The sequence below is a fragment of the Caloenas nicobarica genome, chromosome Z, assembly GCF_036013445.1.
Source record: "Caloenas nicobarica isolate bCalNic1 chromosome Z, bCalNic1.hap1, whole genome shotgun sequence".
NCBI classification, from domain to species: Eukaryota; Metazoa; Chordata; class Aves; order Columbiformes; family Columbidae; genus Caloenas; species Caloenas nicobarica.
In genome coordinates, this window is record NC_088284.1 from 34,517,680 (window position 1) to 34,536,753 (window position 19,074).

Here is a 19,074-nt window from a genome sequence, read left to right on the forward strand (position 1 = left end):
ATACAGTTCAAGTTAACTCAAATGTAATCTACAAACTGACTCTTTCAGTCTGTCTCAGTACTAAATCAACAGCTGAATGGCAACAGACAGTTCTGCCAAAACTTTTTCATTTTAACACTAAAAAAAGAAAATTCAGAAACTTCTATGCAATTCATGTGCCAGCTTCCATTTTCAAACTGGATTTTAGGCAGTTATGTGTCATTCTACAGACACATAAATGTAAAATCTTGGTAACATTTCCCAAGCTGTGCTTCACATGAAAGTCTGTCTTTCTGCCCATAAAGTTCCCAAGTTCTACACATTTCCCCTCTTGTACACAGGCATCATCATTTAAGCACGGATGCTACTGAATAATTTGGCAGATAAGCCTTCTTGCAATCTTCAAAGTCCACTGGCTGTGGCTCCTGCAGGATCTAACTGGAGAGATATTTTCTTTATGTACCTACCTGTCAGAGCAGATCTTAAAATAAAACAAGTGTGGTGGCTATTCTGTGCCACTTTGTTTGTTTCCAAAAATCAATTTTGCAGTTGCAAGGTTTTCCAACTTCTGATTATAGGGTCAATACTATCTTTTACCTCATGAACTTAGCATTTTATACACAGTAACAATTCTCAACATAAGAGCTTAAGGCTCAAAAACTAAGATTACCATATGAACAAGGGGATCATAAATGTAATCTGAAAATTGAGGGATCTGGAATAAATTCTGGTATAACCACCCAGAGGAGAATCTGAACTAGAGTAAGTACTTTTACTTACTGGGCCAGTAAGGTTGCTGTATCTTACCTAATAAAGTGCTAGCTGCTAGACAGCACCTTTCACTACATTTAACCACCTCCCAAGAACAATTTTCAATTAAGCCTATTCATAAAAATTAGACACCTGTACCTCCTAGACCGAAGGTGTGTATTTGAGAATGCAGCAAGTACATCAGTGACAGAAAGAGAAATGTTGATCTAAGCTCTCTTTCTTCATCTAAGTGGGCAGGGCTAACTTGGACTTGAAATACAGCAATCAGCTGGAGGAGACTTAAGTTTAATTATTCCATATAGAATCAGAGGCTAGCAGACATCACAGTTACCACACTTCAGCTGATACTATTTTAATTGCATCTCTAAAAGCTACAGCCTCCTGCCATGACTAACTTTCTTTTGAAAATACTACTCAGTGTCTTAGTACTGGCAGCTCCAGACCATCCTGTCTTATTTGTCTGACACCTGCCTATGTTCAGCTTCAGAGGAAGGTGTATTTATTTAGATTTTTGCCTATGGAAAGTAGATGCCTGTAAACCAGTGGGACTGCAGACAGACGGAAATACACCTGGACAGACACCTGTCAGTATTTCAGGCTTCCCTGACAACTACTACTACAGGAATTAAACTTTTTCAAAATTGTGAACTTTAAGAGTTGGTTGTTGGTTTTTTTCCCAGTCACAATGTGTTTGCTTCCACCTTTTGTTGTAAATGTCATAGATTTTGAACTTATTTTTTTTAACTACAACAGAATGCAAATGTTCATTTACTCCTATGTAGAATTTTGTAATGAATTATTTTAAAATTGCATTAGCCTTATGAAAAGCATGGTTTAGACAGCACGTTGAACACACTGTCATAACTTAACCTAGCTTAATATTACACATACATATATACACAGACCCCTACATACATACATGTACATACATGAATATACATATATAAATGCCTGAGGTATATCAGAAAATTTCAAATATTAGTGAACATCATATAAGACTCCTTTCTTCAAACAAAACAAACATTTCCACACTGAGAGCATACAAAACTTTACCTGATCAGCTGTTGTGACATCAGAAACTACAGCATCAGGGGATCTTCTGGGTGGATTCACTGTTACCTAAAGCAAAAGTAGTAGTATAAATATTTCACTGCAAAAATATTTTATTCATGACCATGCTAGAATATGTGAGGAATGTATAGAAAGAAACACCATTTACAAAGCTGCTAAGGCTCCTCCTACCCTTTCTACCTCTATAGACAAATAGAAAAAAATATTTGGGCCAGAAAAAGCCTCTTATCAAGTTTCACTTTACAAAGACATTGATCCTAAGGCATCAGATCTGACTAACAGTTACATTTTTATAGCTCATCAGTTTGATTACATTTCTTCCAAACTATCTGAAAAAGCTCAAGCAAGAATCACTCACTCGGAAAAACGTTGTCTCATAGAACATTAGTGTTATGGAACACAAAAATGAAGCTTTAAAAGATTACAGATTACAAAATTATTTACTACCTCACTTACGGACTACATAACTTTTTCCCTTGGAAGAGCCTTCAGCTCTTTTTTTTTGTTTTGAACTTTTTTCTTTAGTTTTTGCAATTACATGCTGCATATTAAGCCCCACCTTGTTGTAAAAAAACCTGTTCCTTGTGTAAGCTACAGCTTCATTGTCCAGTTATGGACAGAGAACATCCTAGATTATGATAAACACAAAGATCACCATAACCAATTCAAAACTACAGAAGTAGCTGAAATATTCTTCCCCTCTCCTTGTTCAGTTTTCAAAATAAACAAAAAAAACAACCCCAAAGTCATGCAAGCTCTAAAATGAAAGAAAGCAATTTGACTCTCAGCTGTAATACTTCTACTTAGTTTGTGTAATATCTTTACCAAAGAAAAGAGAAATCAAAAGAAATTGAGTGCTATGTAGATTCACATCTAGTAACAGCAAAGGCTCTTTCCTGTTTACTAACAGCAGAGCAAAGCCACCTCTTGGATGGAAGGCTTCATAACATCACTCCTGCTTTTGTCACTTTAGAGAACCACAATGGATCTACAGAATTATCAGCTTGATAACAAGAACACATGCTTTCCAGACAAGAATTGCTTGTCAATCTATTTCCAGTTGGCTTAAAGAAACTCAACCTGACCTCGTGAGCCATTAAGATATTTAAACAATATATGAATAAGTAAGGAAACCCCTCTGCCACTTGGGCAAGCAAACCCCAACTCGAGAGGAGAGACATGGCTTGCACAACATACAGTTCATCATAAACCTCAACTTGGAAATTTGTTCTCCTTAGTTTGCAGATACCATAAATGTGTAAAGTGACAAAAAGACACATTATAAAATACGTCTCATCAGCTTGGGTTTCTTTTTGGCACTTAGGGACATGAAAGTCTCTTTAATTGGGAGGGTTTGCAAAGACAAAGCAAGAAAATTTATCATTTGAAATACGAATGCAGAGGCCTCTGTCGAATTTGCTATCACTGTGTTGTCATAACTAGACTTACATTTTGTTTTCTTCTATCATAAGAAGGGCTGCTGCCTGAAACTGCAAATTTTATAATAATATTTTAACATGTAAAGTAATGTATATAGCATTCTCATACTTCACTAGAGAGAGTGAAGAAGTTGCAGTTGCCTGAAGTGCAATGTTTAACTAAAAAGTGCCAAGGCACTACACTGGACTCACTGATGCCACCACTATAGATCAGCAATATTTCCTTTGAACCACTATTTTCTTTACATGCACTATTATAAAATCTGATAACAGAAGAATTAAGGGTTCCATTGAAGACCTTTACACACTGCCTGCAATAGTATTCTGTGAAATTGTTATACTACACAGAGGTTTTTCTCATTTCTTATTCAAGCAGCAGGCATTTCAATATTTGATTTGTAAAGTTACATGTAGGAAAACTTGTATATAACTCATATTGATCTATGTAAATAAACTTGTAACTTTATATCAAAAAATCCAAAAGAATATTACCTACCATATTACAGATGTAAAAAAACCAGGTATTTCATTGTAAATTTTTTAAAATATTGAGCTTAATTAAAATATTGAGCCTCTATTCAACTGACTGTTTATTACTGTAATGCCTTAAGGCTCTAGTTCACAGCAACAACATTCAGTTATAGCTGGCATTACCCTTAAATATCGTATTGAGGGAGACAATAATTATGCATCAGGCACCTAAATAGCTACTTCATGCATTTGGACATACGCAATATGTGTCCACGTGACACCATCATTTGCTAACTCTCTCCCAAAATGCAGGAGTTCCATGACAGCAGAAGTGAGAAACTAAAATGCTGCTTCTCTCCTCTCCTCTTTATGCTTTCCAAACCTCTTTCACTTAAACACATAGATTTATGAAGAGCTACACCTAGAGATCTCTTCTAGAAACTGCAAGTCCAAACCTGACACCACACATTTGAGTACTTTTCGGGTTCTTACTAAGCTAGTCTTTTTACTAGAGCAACAACTTGCGATTTTAACATATCGCTATACCTATTAGGACAAATCTAACACATGAAAACAAAGCTACTAAACTAAACATGAACATTCTCTGTATACATGAACACAGAATTATCACTAGGTATCAATTTATTTTTAAGTATAAATAGCCTCCCCCAGCCCCCTTAAAGAGAAGCAAAAAAAAAAAAAATCTGAGGTAGAGCAGCAGAACACACTGTAATGCTACACTGATGACACACAGATCACATATTCCCAACTGGAGCTGTAAGCACTGAGGCAGAAATTGAAATGTGATCATGACAGCAGAGCTGAGACAGGTTTAAACTAGGACTGTGAGTGTAGCTGGCACAATCAACAGCTCAGTACCAGGGCCCTAGACAAAGTATTCAACATCTCAGCTGCTTTGTCACCCTCATTGCTGCCTATGCTAAAAAAAGAGCGGCCAAAAAATCTCCTCTTAAAGCTACCTATAAGAGAGGTAAAGCTCTCCAAATCTGCTTCAGAAAACAAATACTTAAAATTAAAAGCCACTTCTTGTTCTGATCTAAGAGGTCTCTCAAAATTTTTCAGATCAAAAGTAGATCGAGAAAATAAAACCTCTCCCAAACTATGTTTTAACAAGAAATTAGTAACTTTCCTCATCTGTTCATTTATGGAGAGCATGATTGAGAGTAACTAGATACATAAAATCAAAACACACAGTTTCTACTGTTTGCAAAGCTTACATTTGGGTTTCATAAAACCAAGAGTCAATAAGACTCTTGCCAAATTGGTCAGTTGAACTGATACAATCTTCCATCTGACCGACAGAAGTAGGATTTAAATGAATTTAGCAAAGCCCAAAGTACAACATGTAGTAGATTTTATCACTTCTATGGAATTAATTGGGTCAAATTTGGTGAGATTACAGCCTGCTACACTCTGATTTCAAAAGACATCCTTCTAAAAGATCTAGTAAGAATCCTCTACAAGTGCATTCTGTCCACATCATCATGCATTTTATATAAATTTCCATTTTAACTTCAGACATAATTTTATAATTCCAAATCTACAGGATTTAGATTCTAAACATTTTCCAGATAATCTCCTATTCTGTTTTCCACTAGGATATTTCATATCTGTAATTTCAAATATTTGGATGTAGGAATATCTCATCAGTTGCATGTTCAGCAATTCACTTTTGTCCCTAATTGTCAGAACAAAACCATTGGTTTCCCAGACCCTGAACAGTAGCTTTTTGGTCAGGCTCCTCAGTGAACAGAAGCATTTAAATTCCGTTTGTGTTTGTACTGCCACACTGCTGAAGCGCTAGTTGATACAGCAAATATTTTTCTTGCAGTGCTGACAGAAGTTTTTGTGTGTTTTTTTTTTTAAATATGAATATACATGAATTTACCTTGGCCTTTTCTGATGTCCGTTTTCCACCAAATCCTCCAGCTCCAACAAAAAACAAAGAGAACTGATTATAACACACTAGGTCCTTTCCACAATAGGTATTCACTGAAAGACAACAAAAAGAAAGGTCATATATTGTCTTCAATCTCCTTTACATATATCTACTATGTTACAAGAGAAAAGCTCAGCTTCAAACATGACAAAGCTCATTTTAAGAACTGAAAGGATAATGGTCACACATTCATGTTTCATTACTGCAGGTCACTTCCTGATCAGTGAAGACTAATGATCTGATTCAAATAATAGTATCACGAATTTTGTCTATATGAAAGCATTAACATTTTTAAAAATGAGCTATCAAAATTCTGATTACATTCACAGTGCTAAAAATATTTGAAGAGAGTGCTGAAGTAAGTATTTAAGGTCACCTGTTCCTTCTTTTGAAGAAATTAAACTTCTTACACTGAATCAAGATTCAGCTTCCTATTTCCAGTTCATGCCTATTCCACTCCCTCAAGCGCCAGACTAAAATTTACAGTATTGTTAATAACGTTCATTTCCAGTTCAGGAAGAAATTTAAAAACCACTACGACTATGCTCTCAAAAATAACTTTTGCATGTTACAGAAACAGACAAGCTTAATTTTAGCCAAGAATGGAAGCAAAACACAGCTAGGAGAAACAAAGGGACACTAAAGATCTTTTTACAATTTTATCTGTACACTGGAGGAGAAAAACTCAAGAGTGTTTAGAGACTGACTGCCTATAACCCCCTCTTACAGCCTTATTTCCCAAGGGACCTTGGTATAACCACACCTAAAGATACCAAAATTGTGACAATTACAATTTATTGACTTCTGAAGACATTCCCTATAGCTTGGATATAAGAGGAAGGAAATGGGGTTTTGTTTTGTTTAGAAAAGAATAACACAGACATCAAAAAAAGAAAGCAGGACATGCTCTTAAAGATGGCTGCTTTGCAGATGAGTCTACACAACAGACACATGACTAATTTTTGCAAAAATACCCCACAAAACACACGTGTGCACACACACCCGTTGCTGAATGGTGGCAGAATCTAAAATGACTACCTTCAGAAAGGACTAAGTATTATTATTAAAGAACCTTTTTCAGTTTGCATAGTGTACTATTCCTCCTGCATAGGAAAAAAACAAACTCTCTCCAAAATCTTTCTCCAAAGAGAGCGTTCTTATTTCAGTACATTAACTGCCCGAGATTATAAGTATTACACATCTACTGCTAAAGAACTCGTTTCTCAGCTCTCATTGAGATTTATTAAGCTAATAGTCTTTCCTGTGGAAAGGCTAGCAGTTATTGGTACAGCCAGTTAAAAACTGACCCAGCATATTTTACTGCATCCCCTCCAAAATTATGAAACTTCTTACCATCTATAAGCAAGACTGCTCCTGATCCTTTGTCAAGAATATCAGCAATGGTTGAAACTGAAGTTAATTCCCCTGTAAAAAAAGAATACACATGTTGTAAGGTTTTGCTTCAGGAAAGAAGTCAACAGATCACTCTTTACATTTCCTTACTAACAATAATGATAATGGTCATAATAATCACAGTAATAGTCACAGTAATCACAATCATCATTATTATAATAGTGTCTAGGAATCCTTGCAAATCTGGATATGCAGATGTGACAAATTTTTTTTTATTAATAGAATCTTAGTATACATTATGTACTCAGAGCTAAACACAAATCATGTTTCAGACTCAGACATGTAGCTAACTTCAAAGATAGCTCCAATCATTTAAGTATTGTCCACAAATTTCAAGAGGACTGAGACAAGTACGGTTCTATAGAAGACAAGCTCAGCTCAGGGCCTGGGCCTGTGGGTTTATGAGGATTGTCTCTAACAAGGTTATTGGTCTAAAGAGATAGGTAACCATACATGTTTACACAATCAGCCTATGTAATGGAAAAATAAAAAGCAGTCCATTATTAATTATCAGACTTCTTTAAAATTAATATAACTTTCACACATCACCTTTTTGTTTCAACAAGAAATTAAGTCATTTATCTGTGGCTTGCAAGATTTTTTTTTCCTTCTACAGTCTGGAAAAGTTAATTTTTAAAAACTACTAATGAAGAAACCCAGACCCATACAAGCACATCCTGAATGAGTAATGAGAACCTCTCAAGTGTTGTAATCTGGGAAAACACAGCCATCTGTGAAAAGAGCTTTCTACTGCAGTAACTAACATCTTGAGAATCTTGACAGGAAGAAAAATAATTGTTTTTCAGCCTCCTCATAGAGATGTCCATTCCTCCTTTATATACATAATTTAAATTAAATTTTATTTATAGGCACACAGATGCAACCAATGTTGAAGAATTTTTAGGTGAACATCCCAAAATTTCTATGATACAGCCTTACAGAATGAATTAAAAATTCTGCTAGGTAGTATCATATTATACTATTAAAACCCAGCTTGTAGTGTATTTGCTTATTATATCAAAGATTAGGCATAAATTTACTAAGGATACTATATCAAAGCAACACTTGATACCAAGAACAGAGTTTCAGAGGCCCTTCAATAATGCAACAGGTTGCCTCTCCTCTCCCCTAGCCCTTGTAAAAAGAATATGCAAAAAATCAAGTTGGAATCAGAGCTTCCCTATTTCCATTTATACTATGGCTACAGGAATTGTCATAGTGAAAAGCAAATCAGCAACACAAAAGAACTGACCTGAGGTCGGTAATGGTTTATACAGTTCCAGATATTGCTCACCATGCAGCATCTGTGTGAAGAAAGGCAGCACTATAACAACAATCAATATACGCTATTCCTTTCCCAATCACAACTGCAAGGCAATATACAGTTATTTTAGAAAGTGTTCAGAACAAACAAATTTTAAAAAAGGATTTTTTTTCCTTATCTAGAATAAAGCGAATATTACAAACATACTAATTAAAGTCACCCTATAATTATATAAAGCACAAATAAAATTAGATACTTAACTCTTCCATACCTTTGCGAGATCAATATTTAGTCCTTGAAGAGAAGGAACACCATCAAACATCGAAGTCTGAGCAGGAATTACTCCAAAGCTAGGCAAACAGCAGAAATCTTCACTTCCTTCAAAGAGGAATTTTAGGTGATCTGGATCCTTAGTTGACATTCCCACACCAAGAGCATACAGAATAGGCTCTAAGTGAGTATATTTATACACGTTGGTAGCCAATTTCCGGCCAACAATGCTTGCCTGGAAATTAAAAGTCAGTATAAAATAAAACTTCGTAATAGTTAATATTTCACTTGCATTCCTTCTATAATTCCCATATCAAACAAAACTCACATTTGAGCATTTTCTTTTTAGCCATATGTAAACATAAGGTATGAGTCATAAATATACCATATAATATTACTGTATTTGTTGCAGTATAAGCAACCCTAACATAATGCATTATACCTTGCTGCAAGCAATTTTCTTCAAAAATAAGTAGTATAACTTCATACAGATCCACTCCCAGCAATGCATAATAATTTTTCTAAAAAAAACCATGAACGAAATAACTAACACTGTAATAAGATTGAAATGAGGAAAAATTACCTACCTATAGAGAAAGAGCCAGAGGAAAATCATATTGCCCAGCAAAACTCATTCCCTGCCCCTTTTCTGAACAATACCCTAAATAAAGAGGCTTTCAGAACTTAAAAGCACTTGCATTCTGCATTATTCAGTCTATTTAGCCTCAAGTTTTCCCACCATCAATAAGAAAAATAAAGAGTGGAGTCCGGAGACGTTTCTTATTCTGCTTCCTCACTTCACAGTTTAAAATTCACCTTTCTTTTTGCAGACAGCAAGCCAGAGTAGGAGGTGATCAGCAACATAAGTCTCTGCTCAAGGTTTTCACCTTGAGTGCATGTGATACACAGAGGTACTTACTGTGTCAACAGATGAAGAGACCACTGATCCAGAGCTTGTTGAATTCATAGAAACATCCCCTTGAGACTCTATCTGACTTAGAGCATCATTCAATACACTTATGGACTCTAGAAAATGTTATTGAAAAAAAATCACTTATAAATAGCCATAAATGAGACAATTCAGTTAGACACACAACAAATGTGCCAGCAAATGAGATATAGCCTGGTACTTCTCAATTCATTTTTAAATAAAATAAATACACACCTGAAAATTAAGCATAGTGCTGCATTTCACAGGCATCTACACAACAGTTGATGATAACTGAGCTCTATGCCAGCTCCACCAGTTCTGCATCCAGCAGTCAACCATGTCTCCTATATAATTGAAGTGCTTGAAACACAGCTGGTGCTATACACCACCAGTCAAGCCAAGAGGAACATGTCAAGAAATGCTTTGTTTTATTCCCTGAACCACAGTGTTAAGCATAAGATAATGGGCATTCTGTTTCAACTGTCTCAGAAGTAAAGATCTGAAAATTAGTATCCCTTTTCTTGTCTTGAAAAATATTTGCAATATAAGTAACAGATCTTATCTCCTGACAGTTACCCTTTTTCCCAAGTCACATACATACATACATACATAAATAGATAAGTCTGAGGCTTGAACAATGACAAGATTACAAGTGAGATGATGTAGGGCTGAGATACAGAACTCAGCTATGGCAAAGGCAAACCATCAAGAACAGGTTGCTCCTTGAAGCACAATAGGGATAAAATCAGTATTAAACATTTGTGTGTTATAGAATCAAACAAGAAGTGGTGAGAATCATGCACAGAAGTGTTTACATCAGAGGATCACAAAATCTTTATTTAATTACATTTACCTTGGAGCTCCTCCCTTCCACTTCAAAACCCCTATGCCCATACTGACTGGCACTGTTGCTTGGACTAACACTGTGCTGCTCTATTGCACAGCACTCCCCTAAGTATCCCACAAATTAGCTGAATACCCTCTTGCAGAATCTTGATTTCCTAAACAATTTCTTGCTTCCCAGTCTCGCTGCCAGAATCATCATAATGTTTTATTTGTGGTCTGAATCTCACCTCTTCTTTATCTTTGGGCACAAGCACTGTCACAACATGACATGGGGTTATGATATTTACATAATGTGAAAAAATGCATAAAACAAGAGAGCTGTAATTTGTAAGAACCTTTTAAAAGGTAATCCATTTTATGCTTTTTCATTCATGAAATGAATGAAGGAAAAGCAATACTGAGCTGCCGGGAGAAGTAACAGTTTCTACCTTTCTTGCACAAACCATAGAAAGATTTTCGCATTGCTTTAAAATCTTCAAGAGAAAATACAGCTTTGAACTCCAAGTAAACCTGAATGTTCCCTCAACTTTTCATGTCCATAACCCATTTCTGTGCAGGAACATAACTATCATTCTTAATGGTAAAATCTGAAAAGAAGATTACCAACATGTATTTTACATGCAATTACATCATTTAAAAAAATAGTATAATGGCAAAATGTAATTTAACAATGGTGCAGAATACTACAATGTCCTTTTCAAGGAGTCTTCCTTCCAGAATGTATGATATGACTGGACTCTCAAATTGGTGAGCTGGCTACAGTCTGGCTGAACACTAAGAAGATCACAGAATCACAGAATGGTTTGTGGTGGAAGGGACCTTCAAAGGTCATCCAGTCCAACCCCTTGCAATGAGCAGGGACATCTTCAACTAGACCAGGTTGCTCAGAGCCCTGTCCAGTCTGACCTTGAATGTCTCCAGGGATGGGGCATCTACTGCCTCTCTGGGCAACCTGGGCCACTGTTTCACCACCCTCATTGTAAAAAATTTCTTCATATATCTAGTCTACCATGACAAGCCCTGCTAAAAAGTCTGCCCCATCTTTCTTACAAGCTCCCTTTAAGTACTGGAAGGCTGCAGCAAGGTCTCCCCAGAGCTTTCTCCAGGCTGAACAAGCCCAACTCTCTCAGCCTGTGCTCACAGGAGAGGTGTTCCAACCTCCTGATCATTTTTGTGGCCTTCTTCTGGACCTGCTCCAATAGGTCCATGCTCTTCTTATGTTGGGGACCTCAGAGCTGGACGGAAGACTCCAGGTGGGGTCTCACCAGAGCAGAGTAGAGGGGCAGAATCACCTCCCTCAACTTGCTGGCTGTGCTACCTGTGATGCAGCCCAGGATGCGGCTGACTTCCTAGACTGCAAGCCCACATTGCTGGCTCATGTCCAGTCTTTCATCCTACCAGTACCCCCAAGTCCTTCTCCGCAGGGCTGCTCTCAATCCCTTCGTCCCACAGCCTGTATTGATACCAGGGGTTGCCCCGACTCAGGTGCAGGATCTTGCACTTGGCTTTGTTGAACCTCACGAGTTTTGCATGGGCCCACTTCTCAAGCTTGTCCGGGTCCCTCTGGATGGCATCCTGTCCCTCAGGCATGTCAAATGCACCACTCAGCTTGGTGCCATCTGCAAACTTGCTGAGGCTGCACTTGATGCCACTGTCTATGTCATTGATGAAGCTATTAAACAGTACTGGTCCCAGTATGGACCCCTGAGAGACACCAGTTGTCACTTGTCTCCATCTGGACACTGAGCCATTGACCACTACTCTCTGGATGTGACTATCTAGCCAGTTCCTCATCCACCAAACAGTCCACCCATCCATACCTCTCCAATTTAGAGAGAAGGATGATGTGGGGGACCATGTCAAAGGCTTTTGCTCTACAACACAGAGAAGCTTTTGAGATGTGCCAGAAATCATCTAGTGGGAATACAGGAGTTGTTTTCTGTACCTAGACAGCTTCTAAGTGAATTAAAAATGCATGTGACCATAAGAGCAGATTACAGACTTCTGGCACACTAGATTTAGGTGAAACTGTCTCACATCTTCACAACCGAGGAAATAGAGACAAATTGCCTCATATGGGTAACAGACAAAATTCTGTTTTCCTAGATAACTAGACAACTAAACATACTAAGCTGTGCAATACGTACTACAGAATGCTGTATACAGTATACAATATGCAAGACAGGGATGGTTGTTTTCCACCTATCTCACAAACCAATTTGATTTCTTCCTTTGCATAACAGGAAGAATCAGGTTAGGACTCAAGAGCAGGCAGTGCACTGTGGAGGCAAAGGCTACTGAGAGGGAATGCAAGGAGGCAAGATGCCAAGGTGCAGTGCAACATGCAACTGTGACCTACTGCACAGGCACCACACATTCAGAAGCTTCTGTATCACATTCAATTTGGACTTTCTGCTTACACACAGGCACAGGAGCCCAGGACCTATCAGTATCTCAAAATGCAAAATCATATTACCATGACAAACATGTCAGCTCCCTAGGTCCAGCTGCAAATGAGAACCTGGCCAATTCTTTTCTAGAACTAGTTAAGCCAAATCACATTATTATGGAATTGCTATTGCCTAAGGGCATCCAGGGAGCTGGTTACAGTGACTCACTGATGTATGCTGTAAGCTGATTCTGTGTCCTAACCTTAAGGGTCTGATTATGCCCTGATTATCTTCTTGAAAGATTTCTAGCTTGTTCTGAAGTGGTGTAAAGTAAGCTGAAACTATTTTTTCAGTTTAATCATTAGTAAGAAAATAACATCATCATGTAAATTAACAAAAAGCTTTAACACGTAAATCACTGCAGATTCACTGCTGCCTCAGAGGCAGTGACATTTTCATGTCGCGTTAAGTAGATGGTTACCTTTTATGTCTGGTAAAGGGAATGTAGGAGAATATATGCCAGCAAAACTACATCTTCCACTTCTTCAACTTCCTACAGCCTAAATTCTCACACAGCTTCTTAAAAAAAAAACAAGTTATCTGTTCTCAGATTGTTCTTTTGTTTAAAAGATACTTTGTTGTGAATGCACAAGTAACCATATGTTTTGCTAATTAACAGGGCTATACCTGAAACTCTGTGGGAGTACAGAGGAACTGCCAGAACTTCTCCAAGTACATCGAGGACTAAGCCTGTAAAGCTTAGGGAATAACTACAGAGAACATTCAAAGACACCTGAGGCATTAAAAGGGAAGTGAAAGGCAGACATAGTTACACCAACCATGTCAGATCACTTCTGGGGGAAGAGGAGTAGTTTGGGCGAAAGACTGTACTGCACAATCAGCAGCTGCTCGTCTAGAAAAATCCAGGGTAATGACCAAGGAAGATTGCTTTACTGAGCACATTACCATAGTATCTGAGAAACTTCAGTGAGTTACTGAATTAACATCAACTGCCAAATCAAGTGACAATTAGCTATTTCCTATTAATTAAAATTACACAAACCCTATAAAATCATATTCTGATACACAAAAATAGATGGAAAGAAAAATTCATAGCTTTTTACTTAAACTGAACTTAAGAAAAATAATGCAATGTTTTCATTTCTTAAAAGGCCACCATTAAAACATAAAGATGAGACAGTACTTCCGTTTAGTCCTTAAGAGTTCAGCATCTTGAGTAGAATGACCTTGGCTAAAATACACAACTCTGAACCTGCTCTAGTTAAACATCAAATGAGTGCTCTACTAGACACGGCTCTTAATGCATGATTATTCAGACTTTAGATGTGGAGCACTTTATTTAAGAGAATTACTTTCTCCTACACTTGCAAAAAAGAGAATTCTAAATAAAACGTAAAACATGAATCCAAGTATTAAGTTACATAAGAATGTTACACATGTAAGAAAAATTACCTTTAAAAAAAAAAAAACCCAACCAACCAACAGATGATGCTTCTGCTTTTTTGTAATCTAGAATGAATAAAGTCAAACTCCTGTTATCAGTATGTCCAAATTATGAAATAAGATTAACATCTCTGATTATCGGATTTTCTACTATATTACAAGCAAATACTTCATCTAATTAGTATTTTTTATCACTATACATAATGGTTAATACATGACTGCTCTTCACAGTATCAAATTACTTATATTAATGAAACCTTTTGCAAGAGGTTTAACTTGCAGATATTAGGTACTGTAGCTTTTCCTTTTTAATGCGAGTACTCTGATTAGTTTCCCTTATTTAATAGTTGAATACCTTCAAGCAATAGAGACTCTGGCAGTAGGAAAAAGCTTTTAATATAGAACTGAAAATTCTATTCAGCTAACTCCTTCAGAATTTTCCTCAACCCTGCTGCTAATTCTCAAATACAAAAAATTAATCTAAGGATTTTCATTCAGCCTGGCAGTACCTATGGCACGATGTCACTGAAAGGACAGTGCTGTATTTTGGCTAAGTTCATAACAGAACAGAAGCTAAGGTATGCATACTGCATGGAAGACTCATGCTAATGTAGTATTTACAATCTCCTGACTGTAGAAACCTGATATGTCATATTGCAAGCACACTTACTTCAGAAGTCCAAAATCTTGTGTATTTTTTCTCCTGATAGCATCAAGAGGCAGATGTGGAATACCATTTGTAATGCTGAAGCAACTTTCAAAAGAAATTCCCATCTACAACTTTTTTTCTACATTTTTCTGCTAGCAAACATAAAAATAACACAGTACACATGACAGGTTGGAGAACAGATCAGAAACTATAAAGCCAGAACTATACTGTTACAACTATGGTTCCTTAGCAGGACAGAGAACATTTTTGTATGTACACACATGCGGAAACGGGACATTTGTAAGCCAAAGATCAGTGAAAACGGTCAGTAAGGTGATACAGAACTGCAGTATGGCTGGTTATATTCCTCTAACAATATCTGAGGGAAAGGACATATTGCGTCCTACTCTGGTTTTTGTTTAGGCATCTAAAAACACATCCCTAAAGTTTAAACAAAATGCCCTAATGGATTTCAGGACCAAGAGCTTAAATATCTACTATGTATCTAAGTATATTTAAAATTCAACTGGCACTGTACGTAAGAATGCCTCTTTCCCTCCTGCCCCAGACACTTAAATGCTGGCATTTCCTAGCTTGAGAAATGTCCTATCTTTAACCTAAATAATGACATGCATAATAACCACAAGTGATACTACACACATGGGACTCACACTAACAAACTAAAGGTAACGTATTGAGAAATCTTGGAAAGCAGTCACGAAAATCAGTCTGTATCATGCATTTACGAACTATGACAACTATGGCTCTAAATGAAGAGAGACATAAGAGTACAAAGAGAAAGCTTGGAAGGTGAAAGAGAATCAAGTATGGCAGCAGGAAAGATCACAGTCATTTTGGTTAAAAAAACAAACCAAAACAAAGTAAACAAAGCACTGAAAGAGACAGTCATCTTGGTCACCAGTCAAGGGGCTTATGCTACCTAGGAACACAAGGCATTAAGGAAGAACTTATTAATTGTGTTGTACCAAATGACTTAACCAGAGGGCTTTTTGGTATGGAAACGTCTACCAAAAAACAAGATGCCAGGGCTGAGAAAATATACAATCTTTCTATTACACTGCTACTACCTGTATGTAGGTGCAATCAAAGAAAACACTACCATGAGTCTGGCTGTAATACATAAAAGGATGGTGATGTCACTTCCCTAGAAACTCTTAAGAAAGATAAAACTGTCTTAATTCCACTGGTAAGAACACGAAAGTTTCCTTAAGAAGGTCTGACCATACTGAAACACTAAATGATTAATGTTACATGTTTGCACTGTAGACTTTTGAAGTAAAGTTCCAGCAAATGTCTGACAAGAAATCATTCTCTTGTTATCTTTGCTTATCCAAACTATCCACATTATCAAAATCACCTTTACCTTGGATACTTCCAGGTTTGCTGGCATTTTCAAAGTCACAGACCTTCTCCCACTTATCTCTCACTGCTTCAGGCGTCATGGGCTGATTCTTTCCTCTGACAATAGCACCCAAGGATCGCTCCCAGCGCACTAATGGGACACATGAGCAAGAGAGTTCAAGTAACATTTAGTTTCTTCAGATCGTTTTCATTTAGGCCACTAAGACAGTGGAAGAAAAGAAAGGTTCTAAGTACTCCAATTTAACTCACCAGTATAACCTCAAGTTGGACTAAAAGGGTTCACTGTTTTTATCTAACATTTAGAGAAGGAACAGCACTGGTTTTAAATTTCAGGAAGGTCACAGCACACTGGTTGCTCTCTGAAAATATTAAACCAGTTTTAGGATCCTGTCTAGTGAAAAGTTGTAGCTAGAATGTATCTACTGACATTCTCTTCTGATATGATTTTGGCTACTAATGGTTAGGAATCTTCTGAAAGCCTTGGAAAACTATAGGGGAAATGTGAAAACCACTATGAAAAATGTCAATACCAGCAGCCAGCATTTCCAAATGGTCCCTGAAGTTGTATTTCAATACTGTAACTTGAAAGAAACTGGTAATGCTAATATGAAATCAGTTTTGGAAGGATAAGGTCTTCCTAGATCACAACTAATCATTAATCTGTCATGTTTGGTTTACTCTTAATTAGCAACAGACAATTAAAAAGGCCATACAGGTACCTCTTTATCAACCTGGTTCCATTTTGAAGACTTCAACAGTAGCCATTATCATGACAAAAAATGGTATTTTCTTTTGACAAGAGAGGAGAAGCCACAGGTCTTCAGCTGTAGTAAAACTCAACTCCTTTTGGAGAGCAGCAAGAGGTTTTACACTGCTGCTCCAATTCGCTTAATCTCTTTAATACACTACCTGAGAAAAGCCATTCCAGTGCCACTAGAACATTTACAGCTAGTTTGAAATGCACAAGGTCTTTATCAAGTGGGCAAAAAAATGTTTTGGAAGAAGGAGGAACTACTTCTTGAATTAATGGCCCTACTTCCAACCCACTGGTGATACTCATGTAGGCTGAAAAGTCCTTGAACAGTTCAGGAAAATAATGCTGATATTAGATCCAACATATTTAGGAAAAAAGCTAAGACATTTCACATACTGAATTAAATTTTCCATCCCATAAGCCCTCGGTATTGCCTGCAAGTTTTCTTTACATTCATATATAAGCCAGCTACTGGAGTTACTGGAAGAAAATACTTAGCTAGCATAGCTACAGGTTATTAAGGCAGTTGATGGCCCCAACATGTTAATGCATATCACTAGTGTTTTTATAGAAGTATAAATAAAGGTGAAAAGCAATTAAAAAGCAGCTTGTTTACCAGCACATGCTACTTTTATACCATGAAAAACAGAATTCTCAAGAAAAGACAGCAATGCATACTTAGCACCAAAAATGAAGATTCTTCTAGACTTCAATTATGCCCTTGGGATCCAAGGGTTAAGGTCACTTAGGCAGATTTTCGGTGATGGTTAATCAGCTCAAAGGCATAACAAAGCATGTACCTAATTTACAAGTTTCCCCCATGCATAGTGAAATCTGTGACTTTTACTTAAAATAAGAAGTCTCCTCAGAACCCTAGACTTTTGCTAATCTCTCCCTAAACAAAAATGTCTTGAGCAGAGGTTAACAGCAAAGATGAATTGCACGCTTTTGTCATCAATTAAAAATAAACAAAATGCTGCAACATAAAGTACTTACATTTTCCAATCCATCCAGCTCCCACCTGGCAAGAAAAAAATTATCAGCTTACCACATGTTACGACAAAAAGTTTTGGTAATTTAGGGAAACAAAACTATATTTCAGAACAAACTCAATGTAATAAAAATTTCTGAACTACTGCTGACTGTATTTAACAATTTAATTAAGCACTGGAACATAAGCAACATAAAACTCCAAGAACAAGATAACAGCTTCCATGCAATTTATAAGATAGCAGTTTGATGACACTACCTATAATGTATTCCACAACTAAGTAATTCATCCTTCCTACAAGCTGCTTTGCCATTTGAATGATTTAGAAAACAAAAGCTTCTTCTGAAGTAGTTGCTTTGGTACCTATCCAAACTTACAAAGGGTACAATAAGAATTGTAACAATCAGATCAGTAGCATTTTGAGAACACGCCAGAATTTGACAAGGTTGTTATTTCCTGATGGAGTAGCTATATACAGCACAACAGAGTCAACATGTCTTCTGTTTGTCCTGAGTACGTAGTATCTCACATAACAGTTCAGTTTCAGCAAAAAAGTTAAAGCTGGACAGGCTACAGCAAATTATTGATTTCGGGGAAGATGCAAAGGGAGGGAAGAAGGGGGAAGACAGAGAAAATTAAAAAGTTACCTCAAACAGACTGCCATTCTCCGCACAGCTCTCATGGCAAAGCCAAACAACTAGAGGAGCAACATACTCTGGTTTGAAAGCATCAACCAGATCTAGAGAAAATTAGAGAGAGGTATCATGAAATAGAAATACTGTAAGATTTCACCAAGTCACTCTTATTCTAACACTTTCTGATGATCAGCAGAGCCCAGGAGAATATAACCAAGAGTGGTCTGGCATGAAAAGAAAGGACAAATGAAATGAAACATTTGAAGGTTCATTAAATACGGACAACTCATGAGCCACGTGTATGCCTCCAAACCTAATGACATTGGTTCTCAGCCAGACAGATGAAAGACTGTCTAAATACTGGGAACACCATAACAGGCAGACTGCAAAGGC

At 37.0% G+C, this 19,074-nt stretch overlaps 1 protein-coding gene across 1 annotated transcript in view; it reads right to left on the reverse strand.

The window, feature by feature from the left end:
• HSD17B4 (hydroxysteroid 17-beta dehydrogenase 4) overlaps positions 1-19,074 on the reverse strand; it is a 59,536-nt gene that overhangs the window by 27,421 nt on the left and 13,041 nt on the right. The window contains exons 9-17 of the mRNA XM_065657132.1: positions 18,694-18,785; positions 18,052-18,076; positions 16,303-16,431; positions 9,558-9,664; positions 8,640-8,873; positions 8,357-8,408; positions 7,045-7,116; positions 5,641-5,744; positions 1,804-1,869 (exon numbers count right to left, since the gene is read on the reverse strand). Coding sequence (XP_065513204.1) covers positions 1,804-1,869; positions 5,641-5,744; positions 7,045-7,116; positions 8,357-8,408; positions 8,640-8,873; positions 9,558-9,664; positions 16,303-16,431; positions 18,052-18,076; positions 18,694-18,785 — 881 coding nt within the window. The remainder of the gene's footprint in view (positions 1-1,803; positions 1,870-5,640; positions 5,745-7,044; positions 7,117-8,356; positions 8,409-8,639; positions 8,874-9,557; positions 9,665-16,302; positions 16,432-18,051; positions 18,077-18,693; positions 18,786-19,074) is intronic.